This window comes from Heterocephalus glaber, unplaced genomic scaffold, assembly GCF_053883595.1.
Source record: "Heterocephalus glaber isolate CG9 unplaced genomic scaffold, H.glaber_assembly_v1.0 deba00001457, whole genome shotgun sequence".
NCBI classification, from domain to species: Eukaryota; Metazoa; Chordata; class Mammalia; order Rodentia; family Bathyergidae; genus Heterocephalus; species Heterocephalus glaber.
Genome location: NW_028258305.1, coordinates 6,473,280 through 6,495,712, shown reverse-complemented (window position 1 = coordinate 6,495,712; position 22,433 = coordinate 6,473,280). Strand labels below are relative to the sequence as shown.

Below are 22,433 nucleotides of genomic sequence, written 5' to 3'. Positions count from 1 at the left end.
TATACAGTATTTAGTTTTTTTTTTATTTGAAAAATTATTTAATTCATTTTCAACATATTAACAAACTGGGACACAACCCCTTTGCTGAAAAGAACTGGTGCACTGGTCCAGCATTCCAATGTGCTCATAGCTGGCTGAAACAGTCCTTCTACCTGAGACCTGTGCTGTCCCGTAAGTCACAGGGCCACTGGGCATGTGTTTGAGACCTGAAGCGATGGCCACTGGACAGAGGCTGACTGGTCTCCAACCCCCAAGAGGCCCACCATCCTGACTGGGGAGACAAGGGCCTAGAAAAGCAGATGTCAATCCACCTTTATTGGATGACAGCATGCACCATGATTGTTTTTAAATAACCACACCCTGCCCGCCCCTGGGCCCAGTGGGCTCAGACAATCATTTCCAGCTTCCAGGGCATACTCGATGACCTGCTTAGCCAGTTCTGTGGAGGGGATGGTGGTGCCTTCTGGCTTCTGCTGCTGGCTGGCAAAACTGTAATAGTTGTTGGGCCCCAGGACCCACCCTCGCTTCTTGGCGTAGTCTGTCATCTTTTTGGGTGTGTTGAAGAAGAGAATCCTGGTGGCCTCAGTAAAAAGGATTTTCTTATAGGGCTTCTCAATGCATCTAGCAATCTCATCCCTGATAGTATCCAGCAGGATGACGATGAAGAAGGTGTAGCTCTTGGCAGGAATATTACCCTTGGCCAGGAACACCTTGTTGTAGCTGCCCTCCATCAGGTATTGTTCGAGGGACATGGGGTGCTTGATGTAGACATCGATTGGTCTGGATGTCCGTGGCAGGCAGGTGCTCCAACTCTGTGTGGAACTCAGCCACACGGTTCTGGGGAGAGGAAGTTGAAGCCCAAGAGCTGGTGCATGTAGACCAAATCAGGAAGCTGCTCCTTGTAGTCAAAGTAGTAACGTTCGAGCTGGGCGGTGGAGCGCTCGGAGGGGATGTCCTTTCGTAGGACGCTCCACTGGGTGCCGATCTCCAATATGTCACAGGCCAGTATGAGCTGCTGTTTGGTCAGCTTGATCCCTGTGGTTGGCAGGAAGCTCCAGCAGAACCAACTTGAGGTGGCCCAGCTCTCCCCCGCATTTGCTAAGGATTAGGACTTTTGCGGTTCCACTCCCCCTTGAGTTGTTCGTACATGCCGGCTGAGGCCTGCAGGACCGCAACTGAGGTCGCCGCGGCTGCCCGGTTCACTGTCGCAGCCGCCATCTTCCGTGATGCGGCTACCGTAGTTTTGTAAGAAACTGCCAAACCATCGTTAAAAGTGGCTTGTACCATTTTATATTCTTACATGCAGTAAAACTAATTCTTATTGTTCTGCCACCTTCCCAGCATTTGGTATTATTACTGTTCCAGATTTTGGCCATTCTAAGAGGTGTGTAGTGGCATCTCATTATTTTAATTTGCATTTCCCTGATGACATATGATGTGAAGCATCTTTTTGTATGCTTGTTTGCCACCTATATATCTTTGCTGAGATTCCTGTTCATTTTTTAAATCAAGTTGTTTGTTTTCTTATCATTGAGTGTTAAGAATTCTTTACATATTTTGGGAAACAGTCTTTTATGAGATATTTTCTTTGCAAACATTTTATTCTAGCTTTTGGGTTGTGTTTTCATTTTTTAGACTGTGTCTTTTATGGATCATAAATTTTAAATTTTAATGAAATCAAGCTTATCAATTCTTTCTTTCATGGATCATGCCTTTGGTGTTATATCTAAAATGTCATCACCCATGGTTGTCTAGATTTTCTCCTTTGTTACCTTAAAGGAGCTTTATAGTTTGGTGTTTTATGTTAGGTCTGTGACTCATTTTGAATTAATTTTTGTGAAGGTTGTAAGGTCTGTATCTAGATTCTTTCTTTCTCTGTGTCTCTTGTTCTAACTCCATTTGTTGAAAAGACTATCTTTTGTCCAGTGTATTGCCTTTGCTCCTTTGTCTAAAGTAAATTGACAATATATAGTGGATCTATTTCTGGGCTTTTTATCTGTTCCATTGACCTATTTCCCTATTCATTCACCAGTACCACAGTGTCTTGATTATTGTAGCTTTATTGCAAATCTTCAAGCTGGATGATATTAGTCCTTCAGTTTCATTTTGCTTCTTCAATATCATGTTGGCTATTCTGGAGTTTTTGCCTCTCCAATAAACATTAGAATCAGTTTATATAACTTATTGGGATTGCATTGAGTCTATAAAATAGTGAGTCTTCCTGGCCACAAATATACAATATCTTCCCATTTATTTAGTTGTTTGATCTAGTTGTTTTTTTTTGGTACCGGGGATCGAACTTGGGACCTTGCGCTTGCGAGGCCAGCGCCGGAACCACTGAGCTAAATCCCCGGGCCCGTTTGATCTAGTTTTATAGTTTTCCATATACAGATCTTATATATACACTGTTAGATGTATACATAAGTATTTCATTTGGAAAGTGTTAATATAAATGGTTTTATGTTTTTCACTTCAAATTCTACTTATTGTTTTTTGGTATTAGAAAAGTGATTGACTTTTATTAACCTTACATCCTGTGACTTTGCTATAATCACATATTAGCTCTAGGAGTTTTTTTTTAAAAGAGTTATTAAATGTACTCTTCTATTAATAACAGATTATATAAACGTTATAGCAAATCTATTACATTAAAATTTATGTCTTAATCTATGATGTTAATTTTGAATTTTACCACACATCACTAACATTTTTATATGGATAGTTTAAATTTTTTCCTTTTAAAATTAATTTTTTATGTTTGTGATACATAATAATTAATTATTTTCAGGGAATGTATAATTACATTCATTTCAGAGAATGTGTGTAATACACATAAACATATCAATTATATTTTGATCAGTTTGTATCCCTTCTTCCACCCTTCTTGTGTTCTCCTTCCCCATCTTGAAAAAGTCTGCCTCCCTGTTTCCTGCCATCTCTTCTTTATTTGACTGTTGATTTATATTGTGGGTCTCTCATATAAGCAAAACCATGAAATATTTATCCTTCTGTGTCTGATTTAATTCACTTAACATCATAGTCTCAAGATCCATCCATTTTCCTACAAATAACTTGAATTCATTGTAGTTTTTATATCAGTTCTTTTAGGTTTTCATTCATGACTTTCACAAAGCAAATTGACAGTTACTTAACTAGGGTTGTATTTCTAGATTATTAAAATATAGGAATATTCTTAACAAAACCTTACTACTTCTGAAAGGTTTTTTTGGGGGGAGTTATTTTAGGAGACAGTAGATTTCCAATGTCATCTGTCTTTTTTGTTGGAAACAAGTCTAAAATCAGTGTGGAAAACTTAGATCTTTCAAGGACAACCACTGGCCGAAGATAATGAAGCTGTTTTAAGGCAAGCTCTCCACAGTCTGTTAATGCTTTGTCCAGTACAACCCTCAGGTTTTCCAAGGAAGGAACTGTTGTTGTTTCAGCTACTATTAAAGGTGGGATTGCAGTCAGGTTCTCATGAATTGCAGAATCACTGGAAGAATGAGGTATGTCAACTTCAGGGTCATTGTCATTGACCATGTTATTTGCCATAACACTCCCTGTTAAGTCACTACTGGGTGGTGAAGAATTACTTAATGTTAAGTTCTCTGAAGGCTCCCAATCATCAAAATCATCATCTTTCTCTTCACTCTCCTGAATAAATTTCAGAAATGAAGATTCAAATCCCATAGGTTTATAAGTCTTCAAATCAAATGACCTCAGCTGTGAATGCTTCCTAAAATTCTCTTTTGAGACATGGACTGAATTTTTTTACAGTGTTTTCTTGCCCTGAATTATGCTGCCCAGTTTCTGAGTCTTTGATCCTTGGTAAAGGCAGCTGAAAATTTGTAAAGTAAGTCCCACTTTCAGTCCCATCCAATGGATTTCTTTCAAACCCTTCAACATCATATAATAATATAAAACTGCATGATGCATACATATTTTAAAATTGTGACCAATGATCATAACATAAAATTTACCATTTTAAGTGTATATTTCAGTATCTTGAATATCTTCACATTGTTATGAAACCAACCTCTAGAACTTCTTAATCTTGTGATATCTGTTTTTTTGTGACTGGCTTATTTCACTTAGCACAATATCCTCAAAGTACATCTGTGTTGTAGCATGTGTCAAAATTTCCTTCCATTTTAAGGCTGCATATCCCATTGTGTATATATATACACCACATTGTGTTTATCCCTTCATCTGTTGATAGACATTTGGGTTGTTTCTAAAATATCTCATAAAGGACTATTACCCATAGCCTTTTGTGTATCGTGAATAATAATACTGCCATTAACATGGGTATAGAGATCTGTTTTGAATTCCTGATTTCAGTTCATTTGAGTATATACCAGAAGTAGAATTGGTGGATCATATAGTGATTTGATTTTTAATTTTTTTGAGGAATTGTCAGACTTTTTCCATTGTGGCTATACCATTTTACATTCCTACCAACAAAAACAAAGATTCCAGTTTATCTTGCCAAAATTTGCTGCTTTCTTTTTGTTTCCTTTTTCCTTCTTTCTTTCCCTCCTCCTATTACTTCTTTCTCTTTTTCTTCCTCCTCTTCTTCTTCCATTCTAATGTGTATGAAGTAGTGTCATTACAATTTGGTTTTCATTTCCCTAAAGATTAGTGATGTTGAGTATCATTTCATGGCTATTTATGTATCTTCTTTGGAGAAATTTCTGTTTTAGTCCCTTCCTCTTTTTTTTTTCTTTTGCAATACTGGGGTCAAACTTAGGACCTTGCACTTGCCAGGCAGGCACTAGCCTTGCCCATTTTTTAATTGATTACTTGGTGTTTTTTGTACCCGAGTATTTTCATTCCAAGTTGTAGAGATTCTTACATATCCTAGTTATTAAGCCCTTACATGATTTGAAAGCATTTTCTCCCATTCCATAGGCTACCTTTTCACTTTACTGATAGTATCCTTTGATGTGCCAGAGTTTTTAATTTTGGTGAATCCAGTTTATCTATTTTTACTTTTGTTGGCATGTATTATAAGTTTTTCTCATGTTTTCTTCTAAGAGTTTTATAGTTTTAGGTCTTATGTCTGGGTCTTTGATCCATGTTGAGTTAATTTTTGTATATAAATTAAGGGCCCAGCTTCATTCTTTTGCAGGTAGATATCCTATTTCCCCCTTACCATTTGTTGAAAAGACTACCCTTTACCCACTTTATGGCACTTCTGTTGAAAATCATTTCATCATATATATGAGGGTTTATTTCTAGGTTCTATATTTCATTGGTTTATATTCATGTTTTTACATACAAATCTTAAAAGAATAAGTATAGTCATAGAATAAAATCTTAATTGTAAATTTGACTGTATTAGTCTTTACTAATGTAGGAATGGCAAAACTACACTTCCACTCTCTTAGGGCTCTGGCTGGGCAGAAGATTTCAACCAATATAAGATTAATAGGAAGAAAGCATAAAATTTATTTAATACAAGTTTTATGTGGCAGAGGACCCCTCTAAAAAATTACCTGAAAAAGCAGCTAGAGTCAGTTACTTACATATTGAATTAGACGAAGAATAGTATGTTGGGAAAGTGTGGTAAGGCAGAGGGGTCTGGGCCAGGATAATAAACTGGGTAGAGAAGTAGCCAGGAAGATAAAGGCTAGGTTCATTTGTACAGAATTCCTTTGGCCCTCAACTTCCTGTCCTTGATGATAAATATATTGTTTCTTTTATATGGAATTCTTTTTTTTTTTTGGTACTGGGAATCAAACTCAGGTCTTCGAGCTTGCAAGGCATGTGCTGTTCCGTTGAACTACATCCTCAGCCCAGCTACATCCCCGGCCCTGTGTGAGATTCATTTATTGCTGTAAAGAGACAAGCATGACTGTCATAATATTCTCACACCTGCTGTTTTTTTAAGTATCTAACTTAGTCAATATTTTCTTTCACTAGGGATAATTTTAATTCCTTCACTAATATTTAGATACTGCTTAAAGAGAAAGTATAATGCTCTAGTTGTTGTTCTTTGGCCTTTAGTGAACCAAAACATTTAGATATTAGTGTTCCAAAGACAGTTTATTCTAGTAATAAGGCCCACAATGTCATAACTAATATGAATCATTGTGGAAATTATTTCAGATCCAAGAATTTTGAAGAATACATAGAAAAGCTTATGGATGTATTTCTGAAGGAGAAGCACTGAACCTTTCAGTGCTAGAACAAATGCTACCTAGCTATTCTTGCCTGTGCCCTCTTCTCACTTTAGAGCTATGGTAGTCCATTCATAATTCTTCCAGGATCTAGCCGAGGAAGAATATCAGTTTGTTGGAATATGTGTTAATAAACATCCCCAGATTCATAACATTTTGAAAATATAGCATTTGTAAACATGGACATCATCAAACATCTCACATCTCATCCATAATATATTACCATTAACATCTAAACTTGGGTTCCTAGACATTTGAGTTAATTTTTCCAGAGGCATGTCAGGTTGGGAAAATGGTAAGTTTATATAAGTTTTGTTTAGTTTTCACTTACATAACTGGCAAACTTACTAATGTTATCACCACTGTTATATAGTACATAGATGGATTCATAACCATATTTTATCTTTAATATTTTGCTTGAAGTTTTACTTTTTAAGCACAGATTATGGTCTCCTCACATAGATCCTAGAAACAATACTGAACTTTTCTACGAGTCTCTCAGATAGCTGCAGAAGACAGTGGTCAAATGAGCAAAAGGATATGGTAGATTAGGAAATGTGGTTTGTATGTTGGGTTAATAACTATACTAGAAAATCTGGAGGAAACATTGCTATCTTGACAAAAATTCTGTATTTTTCAATAAAATTTGACTATGTGATAAAGAAAGATAGGAAAGTGAAAAAATTGCTGGTAACTATCTCTTCTGGCTTATATATTCTGAATTACACTTTTTCAGAGCAGTAGCATATTGAAAAATCCCTTTGTGAAATCCTATGGTAGAAGTATAGATAAATAGGAAGTAGAAAGAAAAACCTGGGGTAAAAAAGCCTTCAGTATAAATTCCAACAAGATTAATTTTATAATTTAATTCACAGTATTTCAAGATGTTGATATTATAAACATCTACAATTGTAAAGTATTTATTAGCTGCTAACGTCTGGATGTCAAGAACTGTGAAGGGTCTTAGATTTTACCCTACCACAAGCTAACAAATTATAAAACTACAGCTTCATGGATGCTGGTAGAAGACATATACCCCTGCAGTCAGTGACAAAAGAGTTTATTACTCACAGCAGTAGTAGCCAGTAGTAGCCAGAGTATCAGCAGGGTTTTTTTCTATTGATTTCCTGAGCCTTATTTCCACATATCAGTGTGAAAAGGGCCAGATGACACTTGCTACTTTGTGGGCTGTTTGAAGGAGAGGAACCCGGAGATTAAGGAGCTCACAACCCATTAATAAGCATGCCTGCCCTTTGCTCCAAGAGACAGTGTCTCTGTGCTCCAAGGGGGAGTCAGTACTCGACATGGTTTAAACCTAAAATGATCCCCAGAAGTCTCATGTTCTGAAGTGGGGATTTTAGAATGTGATTGGATTAATCCACTGTTAAGTTCATAGCTAAATGTGCTGTTAGGAGGTGAGGATCTGGTTTGAAGAGGTGGCATGAGGTAGAAGGTGGCACTGAGGGCATGAGGTAGAAGGGTGTGTTCTTGTAACATGTTCCTTTGTTTCCAAGCTGCTGTGGGTTTAGTAGTTTTCTTTCATCATGCTGTTTCTATCTTAGAGCCAGCCAACCATAGACTGATCCCTCTGAAATTGTGAGCTAAAATAAGCCCTTCTTCCTGAGTTGCAGGTATCAGGTATTTTGATGAGAAGGCTGATGAATACAGTGTTCTATAGCAATGAGTCAAAAGATCTATGGAGAAATGTCTATTAACTGTGGGTCTGGGCTAAAATTTTGCTTAATGTTTTATTTGTAATGTACATTAATGCAAATAAGACTGGAGGAGAGCAATGTTTAAAATACTAAGAACAAAGTATAAATACTCTGTTTTTGAAGCAATTTAAGACAGTTTAAAAACATTCATATAGGGCTGGGGATTGAGCTCAGTGGTTTCGCCGCCTGCTGCACAAGCGCAAGGACCCAAGTTCAATCCCTGGTATCAAAAAAACAAAAGATACCCATTCACATAGAAAATAAGTAGGCAAAAGTTTTTATTTAGGTTGACTTTGCTATTGTTATACTATGCTGCATACTATAGTCCCCTTTATAAAAATCTATACAGGGAGATTTCAATTGAATCAAGTCACAAAAAAGTTAGATGTGAAAAAAGCAGCTTTCTTTTTGTAGCTAGAAAAATCTTATTATTTACACCAAACCAAAGTGCACCGTTCTGAGAGAACTGCCATTTCCTATGTCCTGCAAGAAAATAGATAAAAATTATTAAGATAAAATCATGTTTAACCATATTGACTTAACATTTATATTTTTACAATTTTCAATTTAAGTATTTAAGAACAGTGAAATGAACTTGCTTAAAATGAACTTATGTAAAAGAGAACTATATCTTAGTTGCATATGGAAATTTTGATATAGTATTCATAAAAATTAGGAATAATATATGGAGCATAAAAAAAGGACGGGAGTTAGTCGAAATTTAGAAGCATCCAAAACTTCCTACAACAAAAAAGTGTAAACAATGGGCTATTTTTTTGTGACTCTACATACTGTATTTGACTTAAAAATAATATATATTCTAAAAGGTTCCATATAACATGTGTTGTTTAATTTTTGTTTTTAAGTTCAGTTGATAGTGACTCTTGAGGTAATAGATTATAAAATAGAAAAGACCTTAGTTTTATAAGCCTTTTATTATATTCTATGAAGTTGTAGAAATATTAACAGGAACCTCATCTATTTCACATTTGTTGTTCTTTTCATGGTTTATAACCCTCCTCCAAAGCTAACCTCTTTAGGTACAGAAAAACAAGATTTTTATTATGGGGTTACAAAATTAGAGGATTCTTGGAAGCAAATCTAAAGATGAGTGATGCTACTTGAAAAATAATAGATACTTTTTGAAAATTTGAAGATAGTCTACTTGGAGTTGAAATGATAAAAGTAAAAGGTAAAGAGAGTAAGGATAATAGCCTTTACACTACCATGTCATAATTGAAGACATTTTTAAGAAAAGTATAGGTGAAGATAATTTATTTAAATAATTTTTGCTGTATTGGAGTTATTTACACATAATTGAGGGATTAAGAGGTCAAAAAGGATCAAGATGCAATGTGTATATGTACCAGTACCCCATGATGAATGTATTTATTATGTATTGCAAACATATACTAAAACAAAAAAAAGAAAAAATAATTTAGGGATAAGGATATAAATTAGGGCTCAGTGGTAGAACCTGAGGCCTGGGTTTGATCCCTAGCAGCACACACACGCACACGCACACACACACACACACACACACACACACACACACATACAGCATTAGTTATTCCTTAAGTTAAATTTTAAAAGGTCTTTTTACTAAGAGAAGCCTTTCAAAAAGTCAGTATTCTTACTATTTTAAGTAGTCACATCTCAAAGAAAACAAGTATGGGGCTGGAAAACTAGGGAAATGTATGTATATATAGTGTATGTATATGCCTGTGGATGCTAAAGTACACAAAATTTAAAAAGAAAAGAAACCTGGAAAAACAGGTAACAAGAAGAATGAGTAATTTAATACTGCCTGGGGCTTATGTGTGTGTGCTGGCAAGTTCAGTGGTTTTACGTGGCTTTCAATTTAAAAACAAAACATTATGAGCACTGTCATTTTAAAAACATAAGCTCCAACTTTTAGCTGATAAATCACCATGCCAAAGTCTTAATTTCTACACCATTAAAATGGTCACTGTGGAACCTGGAATTGTTTAGGTCTAGTTCACTAACTGGTAGAGATCCTAGGTAAATTATTTTAGGTTCCTAAATCTAGATGTACTTGTTGCTGGAAGGATAGGCTGTATATCCAAGAAGTGCCATGTGGTTTAGTCATTTTCTTTCTTTCTTTTTTCCCTTCTTTCTTCTTCCCTCCCTCCTTCACTTTCTCCCCCTCCCCCTTTTACTTCCTTCCTTCCTTTCTCTTTTCCTTCCCCTTCTCTTCCTATCTTTCCCCCCTCCGCCTACCCTCCTTCCCTTCCTCTCCCCTCCCAAGATTAAACAAAAACAACTTTTCCTTTGAAGGATTTCCTTTAAAATCCATCCTATTTAAAAAGACCTAGTTAGGGCATTCCAAAGCTTCCATGATAGGTTGTTCTATACTAAATAACCTTGACTTGTACCCTATTTACTTTAGAGGGGTATTTTGAAGAGGAATGAAAAAAAGTATTTTATATTTAGTTATTTAAACATTACTAAAAGTAAAGCATATTCACTAAAATTTGGGAAACAGAAAAGTAAAAAAATTGCCTATACTGCTTCTCCTCATATGAAATTATGGTTAACGTGAGCATGTATTTGCTTCTAGAATCTTTTTTTTTTTTTTTTTTAACTGGGGTTGAACCAAGGTTTTAGCACTGAGCTACATTCCCCAGTCCTTTTTTTATTTTTTGAGACAAGGTCTCTCTAAGTTGCTAAATGCCCAGGCTGGGCCTAAACTTGTGATCCTCCTACATCAGCCTCTCAGAGTGCTAGGATTACAGGTGTGTGCCACCACGACTGGCTTCTAGTATCTTTTCCCCCCATGTTTTATTTATGTATTTTAATCTCAGCTGAAATGTTATATATATATTTCTGTAAGATTTTTCTTTGGCCTCTTTTTGAACACCTTTCAGTGCTTCCATATAGTCTTTGTTTTTAATGGCTGAGTTTCAGACCATTAAATACTACAGCTTTATCTAATCATTCCTTTATTTTTGATAAAATTTATGTTGTTTCTAATTTCCTCTTATAAATAACTATGATGGACATTCTTAGGCATGAAATTTTTTTCTATATTAGGATTATTTCCTTGTTAAACAACTATAGAATACAATTATTGGTTCAAAGCTTATGAAATATTAGCCCTTAATAAACTCTGTAGAATAAACATTTTACTTTGTTTCTGTTGTGTTTTAGGAGGAGGTGACTTTGTTTGATAATAGGAAGTTGTGGTTCCAAGGGAGGTTGATCTTCATTTTATTATGTGCTGAAATTGGGCTCACCCCTCACTGAATGAAGCTACATGTTTATTTCTGAAGTAACTTATAGCAACAAGGTTTTCCCTCACTGAATTTTGCATATGCTGAAGTGCATATTTTGAGCCACACCCTATTGCTGTTACCTAATGTTGGGTGATGCCAGGTCACTTTCTTTTAAATGTACACGACTTTCATAAGCAAATTCAAAAGACAAGTTAAGGTTTGCTTTGGTACAAACTGAGTTTTGACCTGTTGCTTAATTAAAACAGATTGTTTTGTTTGATACAATAAATAATTGTGTCATTATTTTGTATTGTTTCCTCTGTGTTACTAAAAGTCTCTCATGAAGTTTCTCATTTAACAATAATTAAATTCCATAAGGTATTTTAGAGGTAGAAGAAACCTTAAAACTCCTAATCTAAAATCCTTCCATTTTATAAATGAGCAAACTGGTGCTCATATGGGTTAAATGTTTTGTCCAAAGTCACTTATTTAGTGGAGAATCTGGGACCAGAATTTAGTTATTTCTCAGTGAAGTGATTTTTCTACTACAGTTTTTTTTAAAAAAACATACTAACAAGTATATGTTTCACAGATGGGTTTATGATTAATTCCTATGACTCCTTATTTCAGTTACTTAACACTATGGCTTGCCAAGCATGGTAGTACCCATCTGTAATCCCAGCTACTCAGGAGGTGCTATTGGAGAATTGCAAGTTCAAGGCCACCTTGAGCAACTCAAGAAGACCCTGTCTCAAGATAAAAAACAGTAAAATGGGCTGAGGATGTAGCTCATTGGTAGAATACTTGCTTAGCATGTACAAGGCCCTGGTTCAGTGACCAGAACTACAAAAAAAAAAAAAAAAAGTCCTAGTTTATAGTTACGTCAGTAGCCCATCAGTGTAGAAGTGATGCTCTCCTGAACAAGCTGACCAACAATTCAAGTTTTGCAATTGAACATTAACTGCATCTTGCATATTTGGTATCATAGGAAGGTTTCTATTTAGTCAGCATCACAGTGTTTTGGTGCTTGGTGTTTTTTGTAGAAAATGCAGTCTCAAACTGCAGTCTGGTACTTACTAAAAGGATGATTTGAGTGTTCCTGTAGTTATGAGACAGGATAATAGATAGACTACCCAACTTCTTAACTTCTGTATTAAGTAAACCATCAGAAAGAAATGTACTTAGAACATACCATTTCAAAACCTTTCCACAGAAATGCCTTCACTGAATTATGATTTTATATAATTCCTTAAGCTTATATAAAAATTATCATAAGAAACACCTATGTAAATAGAATTTGTCTTTTTCTTTTTTATTTATTGAGTTTATCGGTACATTTTGGATATACATTATGATCACATTTATCATTGGGAATTTGTATGGATTTGTCTTTTTCAAAACCCTGCCTGAACACATGAAATCTTCAGTTTTTCAATTTTGTAACATAAGCATTCTTGGGTGTGAACAGGCAAGAAAAATGTTTCCTCAGACAAATTTATTACTTTAAAAAATTAAGTCAATAAGAACAATAACAGTGAACCACATTTTGAAGTTTAAAGCATGCTTTCACATTACCTAATTTGACATAACAATCATGTAATATTATTAGATTAGATAAAATTATTATTACTAATTTTACAGATGTAGAATCAGGCATAGAGCTATTTAGCATTCTTTCTGTTATACCATGATGCTTCCCAAAATAAATTGATTTCTCCTTTTTGCCTTTGCCTCCTCAAATTCAGAACTAAACTCAGTTTTAACTTGTATAAAACAGCCCCAACATTCAACATCATGTCCTACTTCACAACTTTTATTTTTTGCTTTGTGTATAATTTATTTTAGATATTTCTTATACATTTATGAACTGCCCTAAGTTCTTTTTGTAAAAAATTCTTTTATTGGTACATTTTAGGTATACAATACATTTACATTTATCATTGGGTGCTTGTACATGATGTATCTTAGTTCTTATTTTTTTCCCCATTACCCGTGTGCCCTTCACCCCCTCCACCCTTCCCTATTTACACAGTTTGATTCCATTTTTTTTCACATTTTTCCTTTCCATTCTTCCCTATCCCCTTCCCCTCCCACCATCCCCAAACCCTTGGACCTTTTCTTATTTCAAATTATCAATTATTCATTTTAATCATTTTAATCCTTATTTACACTTTCAGTTTCTCACACTAGAGAAACTATTTGGTATTTACACGTGTCCTGTTTATTTCACTTAAGAGTATGGCCTCAATATGCATCCATCTAGCTATAAATGTCTCTAATTTCTTTTCTTTATGGCTGAGTAGTACTCCATTTTATAAAAAAACCCACATTTTCTTTATCCAGTTTCCAGTTGATGGGCACTTGGGCTGTTTCCAAGCTTTAGCTATTACAAACTGTGCTGCTATAAACATGGGTGCACATATATCATTGTGGTATGATTCTTTTAATTCTTTGGGGAAGATACCCAGCAGGGGAATAGCTGGGTCAAATGGGACCTCTAGCCCTAGTTCTCTGAGGCATTTCCATACTGATTTCCACAGTGGTTGCACCAGACTGGTGCACTCCACTAGCAATGGAGAAGGGTTCCTTTCTCCCTACATCCCCACCAGCATTTGTTATTGGATGATTTCTTGATAGCAGCCATTCTTTGTGGGGTGAGTTGAAATCTCAGTGTTGTTTTCATCTGCATGTCTCGAATGACCAGTGATGTTGAACATTTTTTCATAGATTTATTTGCTGCTTTTACTTCTTTGTCTGAGAAATGTCTGTTCATTTCAGATGCCCATTTTTGAATTGGGTCTTTGAATCTGGGGGGTCTGATTTTTTTCAATTCTTTATGTATTCTAGATAGTAGGCCTTTGTCTGAGATTGATGTCCACATATTTGAGTACTCTGTTTTCTGGAACCCATTCGTCCCAATTTTTATTCCAACCACTGTAATGTATAAAATATTTTACTTGTTTGCCCTTTATGGAAACCTTTACACACTTTGCTTCATAAAGAAGAGGCCCATGAAAGCACAGTACTCATTCACCCTCCTGGAACTTGGGCTTCGGGTCCTACTTGGGCACCATTTATAAGTGATTCGCCACCTCCTTCTCCCACCACCGCGGACTACCGCCCCCTACTCTCTACCCGACCTGAGCTCACCTCGGAAGCACTGTCAGGCACAGACACTATACATCCTGGGCCCGATTTGACAGCGCCCAAAGACCTCACAATGCTGCAACCGCGCAACCGCCACGGACGCCCCTGCCCTAAGTTCTTTAGAAAAGAGGTAGGTCAAAAATACTGAGATAATATTATATCATTATATTATGGCTATGTTGACAGTTTTTTTTTTTAACCTAATAGTTTATCTAACTCACCTACTTAAGGGAGTATGTTGACAAACTTCTGGATGCTCTTTATGTAATGATGAATATGTAAATATTGGTGATACATGTATGTATATGTGTACACTTGTACTTCTGTTCTATCTGTGCCACACTCCTAAGGTTAGACTTAACCCTCTCAGTGATATTAACAGAGTAAGTTTGAAAGATATTGCAAATAACCTGATTCATGGGATCAACTAATGTTCCTTTCTTTCATTCTTGTTGTCCCTCTTTTTAAAGAACTGCTTGCCTTATTTATTTTTTGGGTGATTTTTTCCCTCTTTTCTAAAGATCTGTGCAATACATTTTGAGGTGAAACTTAGTGAATTTTTTTCTAATAAATTACAGCATTTAATTGACTATTACCCAGATTGATTTGTTGAATATTTGCTAAAGACTAGTTCTTTAAGCAATGACATATGATAAATCCTAAATGGCAGTACCTCATTGTTTACTTAGCTTTTGTACTTATATTTTTCAGAGGAAAAAATACTACTGTAAATTGTAAATAGTCAATATAAACTATTGTATGCAAATCTGTGACTGTTGGCAATGTCATCTCAGAGGAGCAGATGAATAAACTTTATTTACTATATATATAAAAAGAACAATATAACCAGAGGACAGCTCAATCTGTCATAATTTCACATTAAAACAATGAGTTTCTGGAGGTCGCGAGTCGCGCAGAACGTGCCGGGTTGGCCCGCTGCAGACAGGCAGGTCTGGGGATACCCTACCGAAGTCGCGAGTCAGGCAGAACACGCCAAATCAGCCCGCACCCCGGCAGCAATCCACTGGACCGCCCCCCCCAACCTGCTCCTCTGTACAGCCACCTGGTTCCACACTACAAAGACGCAGAGGACACCAGACCACTAGACCACGGTACTGGGTCCTACCAATCCCTGCCCAGAGGTAGGGGCTTCTGAGCCACCATCCCACTGCTCCTCGTCCAGAGGAAGGGGCTTCCTGGCCACCATTCCTCTGGCTGCTCCCGCCCAGAGGAAAGGGCTTTTGGGCCACCTTCTGTCCCACCGCTCCCAGCCCAGAGGAAGGGGCTTCTGGGCCACCATCCCTGCCATTGCCCCCAGCCCAGATGTAGGGGCTTCTGAGCCACCGTCCTACTGTTCCTGGTCCAGAGGAAGGGGATTCCCAGCCACCATCCCTCCCGCTGCTCCCAGCCCAGAGGAAGGGGCTTCTGGGCCACCATCCCGCCCACCGCTCCTGGCCTAGAGGTAGGGGCTTCTGAGCCACCGTCCTACTGTTCCTGGTCCAGAGGAAGGGGAATCCCAGCCACCATCCCTCCCGCTGCTCTCAGCCCAGAGGAAGGGTCTTCTGGGCCACCATCCCCACCACCACACCCAGCCCCTGTCCCACCTCTCCCAGCTTAGAGAAGGTGATCCTCATGGGTGCCAAGAGTACTCCCCCACCCCCCCAATCAAAATGAGAAAACACGTAAATAAGTCTCAAAACCAGACTTCCAGATCACCTAAAGCAACCCCAAAGGGAAATGAGATGGAACACTCTGATACCCAATCACCTGGACCCACTGAACTGGCAACAAAAGGAGATCTGGAAAAAATGAAATCAGAAATAATTTCTCAGATAACAGGAGAAATTGTGCCCCTAGTGCAAGACATGATTAATGAATCTAGAGAGGAGCTGGGGAATATGATGGAATCCCAACATAAGGAACAAATGGAATCCATAAAACAGGTACAAATAGAGTTCCAGGAGATGAAAAACTCCATTGAAAGTCTACACAGCAGAATGAGCCAATGTGAGGACAGAATTTCTGATATAGAAGATAAGATTGCAATTAATGACCAGGAAAAGAAAAATTGCTTCAAAATTATAAGGGAACACAAGAAATCAATCCAGCAGCTGCTAGACGATGCAAAGAAGAATAACATAAGACTGATTGGAGTCAATGAAGAAACAGGAGAGAGTGCAGATGATATAAAAAACTCTTCACAGAAGTAATGGCAGCAAACTTCCCAAGAGGGGAAAAGAACTTGAGACACAGTTAAGTGAGGCATATAGGACTCCAAATAGCCTTGATCAAAAAAAAATCTACACATAGGCATATGATAGTTAAGATTCCAGAAATTCAACAGAAGAACAAAGTTCTCCAAGCAGTCAGAGAAAAGAAACAAGTCACATACAAAGGAAAGCCCATCAGAATCACAGCAGACTTCTCAACACAAACCATCAAGGCAAGAAGAGCTTGGAGTGACATATTCCAAGCCCTAAAAGAAAACAGCCTCCAACCCAGATTGATGTACCCTGCAAAACTATCTTTCAAAATGGATGGAGAAATAAGATACTTTCATGACAAAGAGCACCTTAGGAACTTCATGAATACCAAACCAGCACTCCAAAGAATTTGACACAATATCCTAGGAACAGACATTGAGGATCACAGTCCCAGCAAGCAAAGCAGAATGAACCCATCTGGCATGACAAGAAATTAAATGTAGAGGGGGAGAACCCAACAAAAAGAAAAAGTCATGGCAATGACAAGTCAATACATTTCAGTTATAACCATCAACGTTAATGGTCTCAACTCACCAATCAAAAGAAACATACTGGCAGAATGGGTCAAGAAGCAAAATCCAACAATATGCTGCATACAAGAAACACAATTCAAAAGGAAACTCATAGGCTGAAAGTTAAAGGGTGGAAAACAATACTCCATGTGATGGGAACCTGAAAAAAAGCAGGAGTAGCTATCCTCTTTGCAGATCAAGTAGATTTCTTCTCCCCCCCCATTAAGTTTATTGGTACATTTTCGGTATAAAATACAGTTACATTCATCATTGGGATCTTATACCTTTACATGAGTATCTTGGTTCTTATTTTTTTCCCCTTCCCTTGCCCTCCCTTCACCCCTTCCACCCTTCCCTATTTGCAAAGACCTTGTTTCCATTTCTTTTCCTCTTCTCATATTTTTTCCTTTCCCTTTTTTCCCTTCCCCTACCCCTCCCAATTCCCCTGGTCTTTTAGACCTTTTCTTCCTGTTACACAATATCAGTTATACATTTTTAAAATTATAATATTAAGATCTAGGAGACATTACCACAGATTTTACAGAATTTAAAAGGATATAGAAAGTATATTACAAAAATCTTTTTTGAAATAAATTTGACCACTTCTAAGAAGTACCTTGGAAGACAAATTAATGAAACTAACTCTGGAGGAACTATAAAATTTGAATAGCACCTATTAAAGAAAGTATATTCCTAGCTTGAAAACCTACCTATATGACAACAGCAGACTCATAAACATTTTAACTGATAAATTATATCAAACAATTAAAGCAGAAAAAAGAAGGAACACTTCTCCCCTCATTTTAGGAACTCAACATTGTGCTAATCCTAAAACTGGATAAAGATAATAGAAGAAAAAAGTATGAACATAGAAAGAAATTTGTTTAACAAGACAAACTATTGGAAGTCAGATCTGGCAGTATGTAGAAAGTGGTTTTGTTATAGGGATGGCAGTGTTGGTTCAGCATTGGAAGATCCACTCCCAAAAGTCATCATTTAAACAGAGGAAAGGAAAAAGCCATATGATCCTGTCAGTAGTTGGAGAAAAAGTATTGGACTAAATTCTACAGCTGTTCATGGTAAAAGCTATCAGGAGACTAGAAGTAGAACAGAACCTTCTCAACAGATTAAAGACATGTACTCCATACTTCCAGCAAGAATGCCTTATATAAATGGAGAAGATAAAATACTTTCTCCTTAAGGTGGGGAACAAGGGCAGATATGCTTACTCTTTCTCTGTCCATTAAACTTTGAAACCTAGGCCCCACCAAAATAGTCTGGCAATAAAATGACACAACTAGGATAGGATTGGCAAGGCAGAAGCAAAATCTTTATATGTAGATGAAATGATCATCTACAGAGAAAATACTAAGAAATCTCTAGGAGCCCCTAGAACTTGTACTTGAATTTAGCAGGATTAGAAAACACAAGGTGTGTGTAAAAATTTGGGTCTGCGTATACTTGCTATAAAGGAAGAATTGGATATTGAAATTTAAAAGTTATGTAGGAGTACAAAGGACCTAGAAAAGTTAAAAACAAAAACAGTGTTGGAAGACTTTTAGTACCTAATTTTAAGACTTCTTCTAAAGCTACAGTAATCAAGGCAGTGTTGGTGTAAGGAAAGACATATAGATCATTGGAATAAAATGGAGAATCTAGAAATAGAACCACACATATATGGTTCACTGAGTTTTGAAAGATTATTTAACATTGGCATTTTATAGAATATAAACTCAATTCAAGAGCTGAGGAAGAGACAGTGTTTGCAGCAAACAGCACTAGAACACCTGGTATCCGTATATAAAAAATTAACTTCAACCCTTTTTTTCCATACATGAAAATAACTTGAAGGGACCTATGAACCTAAATAAGAAAGCCTAAAAGTATAAAACTTTAAGAAGAAATTATAAGGGAAAATATTTATGAATTCAGGGTAGGCAAGAACTACCTAGGATACAAACAACATGATGTATAAATGAAAAAATTTGATAAATGTGATTCCATCAAAATTTAGAACTTTAAATGAGATCATTAAAATGAAAAGTAGTCCTTAAACAGACCATATTTACAATATATATAACCTATGACCAGAATATATAAAGAATTCTTAGAGCTCATTAATAGACAACCCAATTAAAATATAGACATAAAGGGCGGGGGATTTAGCTCAGTGGTTTCACCGCCTGCTGCGCAAGCGCAAGAACCCGAGTTTGATCCCCGGTACCAAAAAAAAAAGAGTAAAATATAGACATAAGAAGATGATAAATAGCCAGTATAGCACAAAGAATGGTGTGCAACTCTAGAATCAGAAAAATACTAATCAGTAAAATAATAAGACTGAATTATACACTCATTAGGGAGATGAAGTTAAAAGTTTTAAAAGCTTTGTCATGAGTTTTTCTTTTTGTTGGATTCTCCTCCTTCGCGTTTAATTTGTCACACCCAATGGATTCATTCTGCTGGGTTTCCTGGAGTTGTGATCCTCATTGTCATTTCCTAGGGTATTGTCTAAAATTCTTTGGAGTGCCAGTTTGGTATTCATGAAGTTCCTGAGGTGCTCTTTGTCATGAAACTATCTTATTTCTCCATCAATTTTGAAAGATAGTTTTGCAGGGTACATCAATCTGGGTTGGAGGCTGTTTTCTTTTAGGGCTTAAAATATATCACTCCAAGCTCTTCTTGCCTTGATGGTTTGTGTTGAGAAGTCTGCTGTGATTCTGATGGGCTTTCCTTTGTATGTGACTTGTTTCTTTTCTCTCACTGCTTGTAGAAATTTGTTCTGTTGGGTTTCTGGAATCCTAACTATTATATGCCTATGTGTAGTTTTTTTTGATTAAGGGTAGCCGGAGTCCTATATGCCTCACTTATCTGTATGTCAAGTTCTTTTCCCCTGCTTGGGAAGTTTTCTGCCATCACTTCTGTGATCAGTTTTTTATGTCATCTACACTCTCTCCTGTTTCTTCATTGACTCCAATCAGTCTTATGTTATTCTTCTTTGCATCGTCTAGCAACTGCTGGATTGATTTCTCGTGTTCCCTTACAATTTTAAAGCAATTTTTCTTTTCCTCCTCACTAATTCCAATCTTATCTTCTATATGTGAAATTCTATCCTCACATTGGTTCATTCTGCTGCACAGACTTTCGATGGAATTTTTAATCTCTTGGAAATCTATTTGTACCTGCTTTATGGATTCCATTTGTTTCTTATGTTGGGATTCCATCATGTTCCTCAGATCCTCTATTTTTTTATCTGTGTCCTCTCTAGATTTATTAATCATGTCTTGTACCATGAGCAAAATCTTTGCTCCTATCTGAGTAATTATTTCTGATTTCATTTTTCCCAGATCCTCTTTTGTTGTCAGTTCAGAGAGTCCAGGTAGTTGAGTATCAGAGTGTTCCATCTCTTTTCCCTTTGGGGTTGCTGTAGGTGATCCAGAAGTCTGTTTTTGAGGCTTGTTTACATGTCTTCTCATTTCCACGGGTGGGGGTTCTTCTGGCACTCACGTGGCTCACCTTCTCTGCCCTAGGAGCCTGGGATGGAGGTGGGGAGCTTTCTTCCCAGTGCTGGGACTGGCTGAGCTGCTGTGCCCTAGGAGCCTGGGATGGAGGTGGGGGAGCTTCCTTCTGGGTGCTAGGATAGGCTGAGCTTCTCTGCCCTAGGAGCCTGGGATGGAGCTGGGGAGCTTCTTTCTGGGTGCTGAGAAAGGCTCACATTCTCTGCTCTAGGAGCCTGGGATCAAGGCAGGGAGCTTCCTTCCAGGTGCTGGGACTGGCTGAGCTCCTCTCAGATCAAGTAGATTTCAAACCAACACTGATTAAGAGAGACAAAGAAGGACACTACATTCTTGTAAAGGGAACAATCCAAGAGGAAGAGATGACAATCATAAATATCTATGCACCAAACACTAGTGCACTCAACTATATAAAACAAATACTAACGGGCATGAAAAGTCATATATGCACTAATACAATTGTAGTGGGAGACCTCAACACCCCACTGTCACAAATAGATAGATCAACTAGAATAAAAATAAGTAGTGAAATACTAGAACTCAATTGAACTCTTGAACAAATGAACTTAACAGTTGTTTATAGAATCTTCCAACCCACAAAATCAGAACACACATTCTTCTCAGCTGCACATGGGTCATTCTCAAAAACAGACCACATACTCACACATAGAACATGTTTAAGTAAGTGCAAAGGAATTGAAGTTATCCCCTGTATATTATCAGACCATAGTGCGATGAAATTGGAGCTCCATAGCAAAAGAAACTGGAAAAATTTCATAAACACGTGGAAATTGAACAACACACTTCTGAATAACCAATGGGTCACAGACGAAATTAAAGAAGAAATCAGACAGTTCCTTCAATTAAATTACAATGACAATACAACATATTGGAATTTATGGGACACAATGAAAGCAGTCTTATGAGGGAAATTCGTAGCAGTGAATATGCATATTAGGAAAACAGAACAAGCCCAATAAAACAACCTGATGCTGAACCTCAAGCTTCTAGAAAAAGAAGAGCAAGACAAACCCAAAGCCCTTAGAAAGGAGGAAATTATAAAGATCAGAGGAGAAATCAATGCAATGGAGACTAAGAGAATGATACAAAAAATCAATGAAGCCAAGAGTTGGTTCTTCAAAAGAATCAACAAAATTGACAAACCCTTAGCCAACCTTATCAGAAAAAGGAAAGAAAAGGCTCAAATGCATGCAATTAAGAATGAAAAGGGTGAAATTACAACAGACCCAGCAGAAATCCAGAGGATCATCAATACCTACTTCAAGAACCTGTATGCCAATAAGATGGAAAACACAGAAAAAATGGACAAATTCCTAGATACATATGAATTACCAAAGTTGAATGAAGAAGGCCTAAAAATTTTAAACAACCCAATATCAAGCAATGAAATTAAAAACGTAATTAAAAACTTACCAACTAAGAAAGCCCAGGCCCTGATGGCTTCACTGCTGAATTCTACAAGACATTTAGAGAGGAACTGCTGCCACTACTGTTTAAACTCTTCAATGAAATTGAAAGGGAAGCAATACTCCCAAATTCATTCCTGGAAGCAAGCATCACCTTGATCCCAAAAGCAGAGAAAGACCCAACTGAAAATGAGAACTATAGGCCAATCTCACTAATGAACATAGATGCAAAAATCCTTAATAAGATAATGGCGAATAGAATGCAGAAGATCATCGAGAAGATCATACACCCTGATCAAGTGGGATTCATCCCAGGGATGCAGGGATGGTTCAGCACATGCAAATCAATCAATGTAATACACTATATCAATGGAGCCAAGGACAAAAACCATGTGATTATCTCCATAGATGCAGAAAAAGCATTTGACAAAATCCAAC

General features: G+C 36.9%; 1 protein-coding gene, 1 long non-coding RNA gene and 1 pseudogene across 11 annotated transcripts in view; 1 reads left to right on the top strand and 2 right to left on the bottom strand.

Moving 5' to 3' along the window:
• Positions 1-22,433, bottom strand: part of Wdpcp (WD repeat containing planar cell polarity effector) — a 406,541-nt gene that overhangs the window by 1,178 nt on the left and 382,930 nt on the right. For 7 of the 10 annotated variants that reach the window (XM_087216012.1, XM_087216011.1, XM_087216010.1 and 4 more), the window contains one exon: positions 8,171-8,380. The exons of 2 other annotated variants lie outside the window; for them this stretch is intronic. In XM_087216012.1, coding sequence (XP_087072138.1) covers positions 8,330-8,380 — 51 coding nt within the window. In that variant the 3' untranslated portion in view covers positions 8,171-8,329. Of the gene's footprint in view, positions 1-8,170; positions 8,381-22,433 lie in introns of those variants that run through there. One more of the 10 variants, XM_087216015.1, reaches the window with a different exon arrangement.
• The window catches only part of LOC147826928 (uncharacterized), a 125,050-nt gene that overhangs the window by 68,330 nt on the left and 34,287 nt on the right, over positions 1-22,433 (top strand). The window lies entirely within an intron of this gene.
• Positions 9-8,067, bottom strand: LOC147826929 (26S proteasome non-ATPase regulatory subunit 8 pseudogene; annotated as a pseudogene).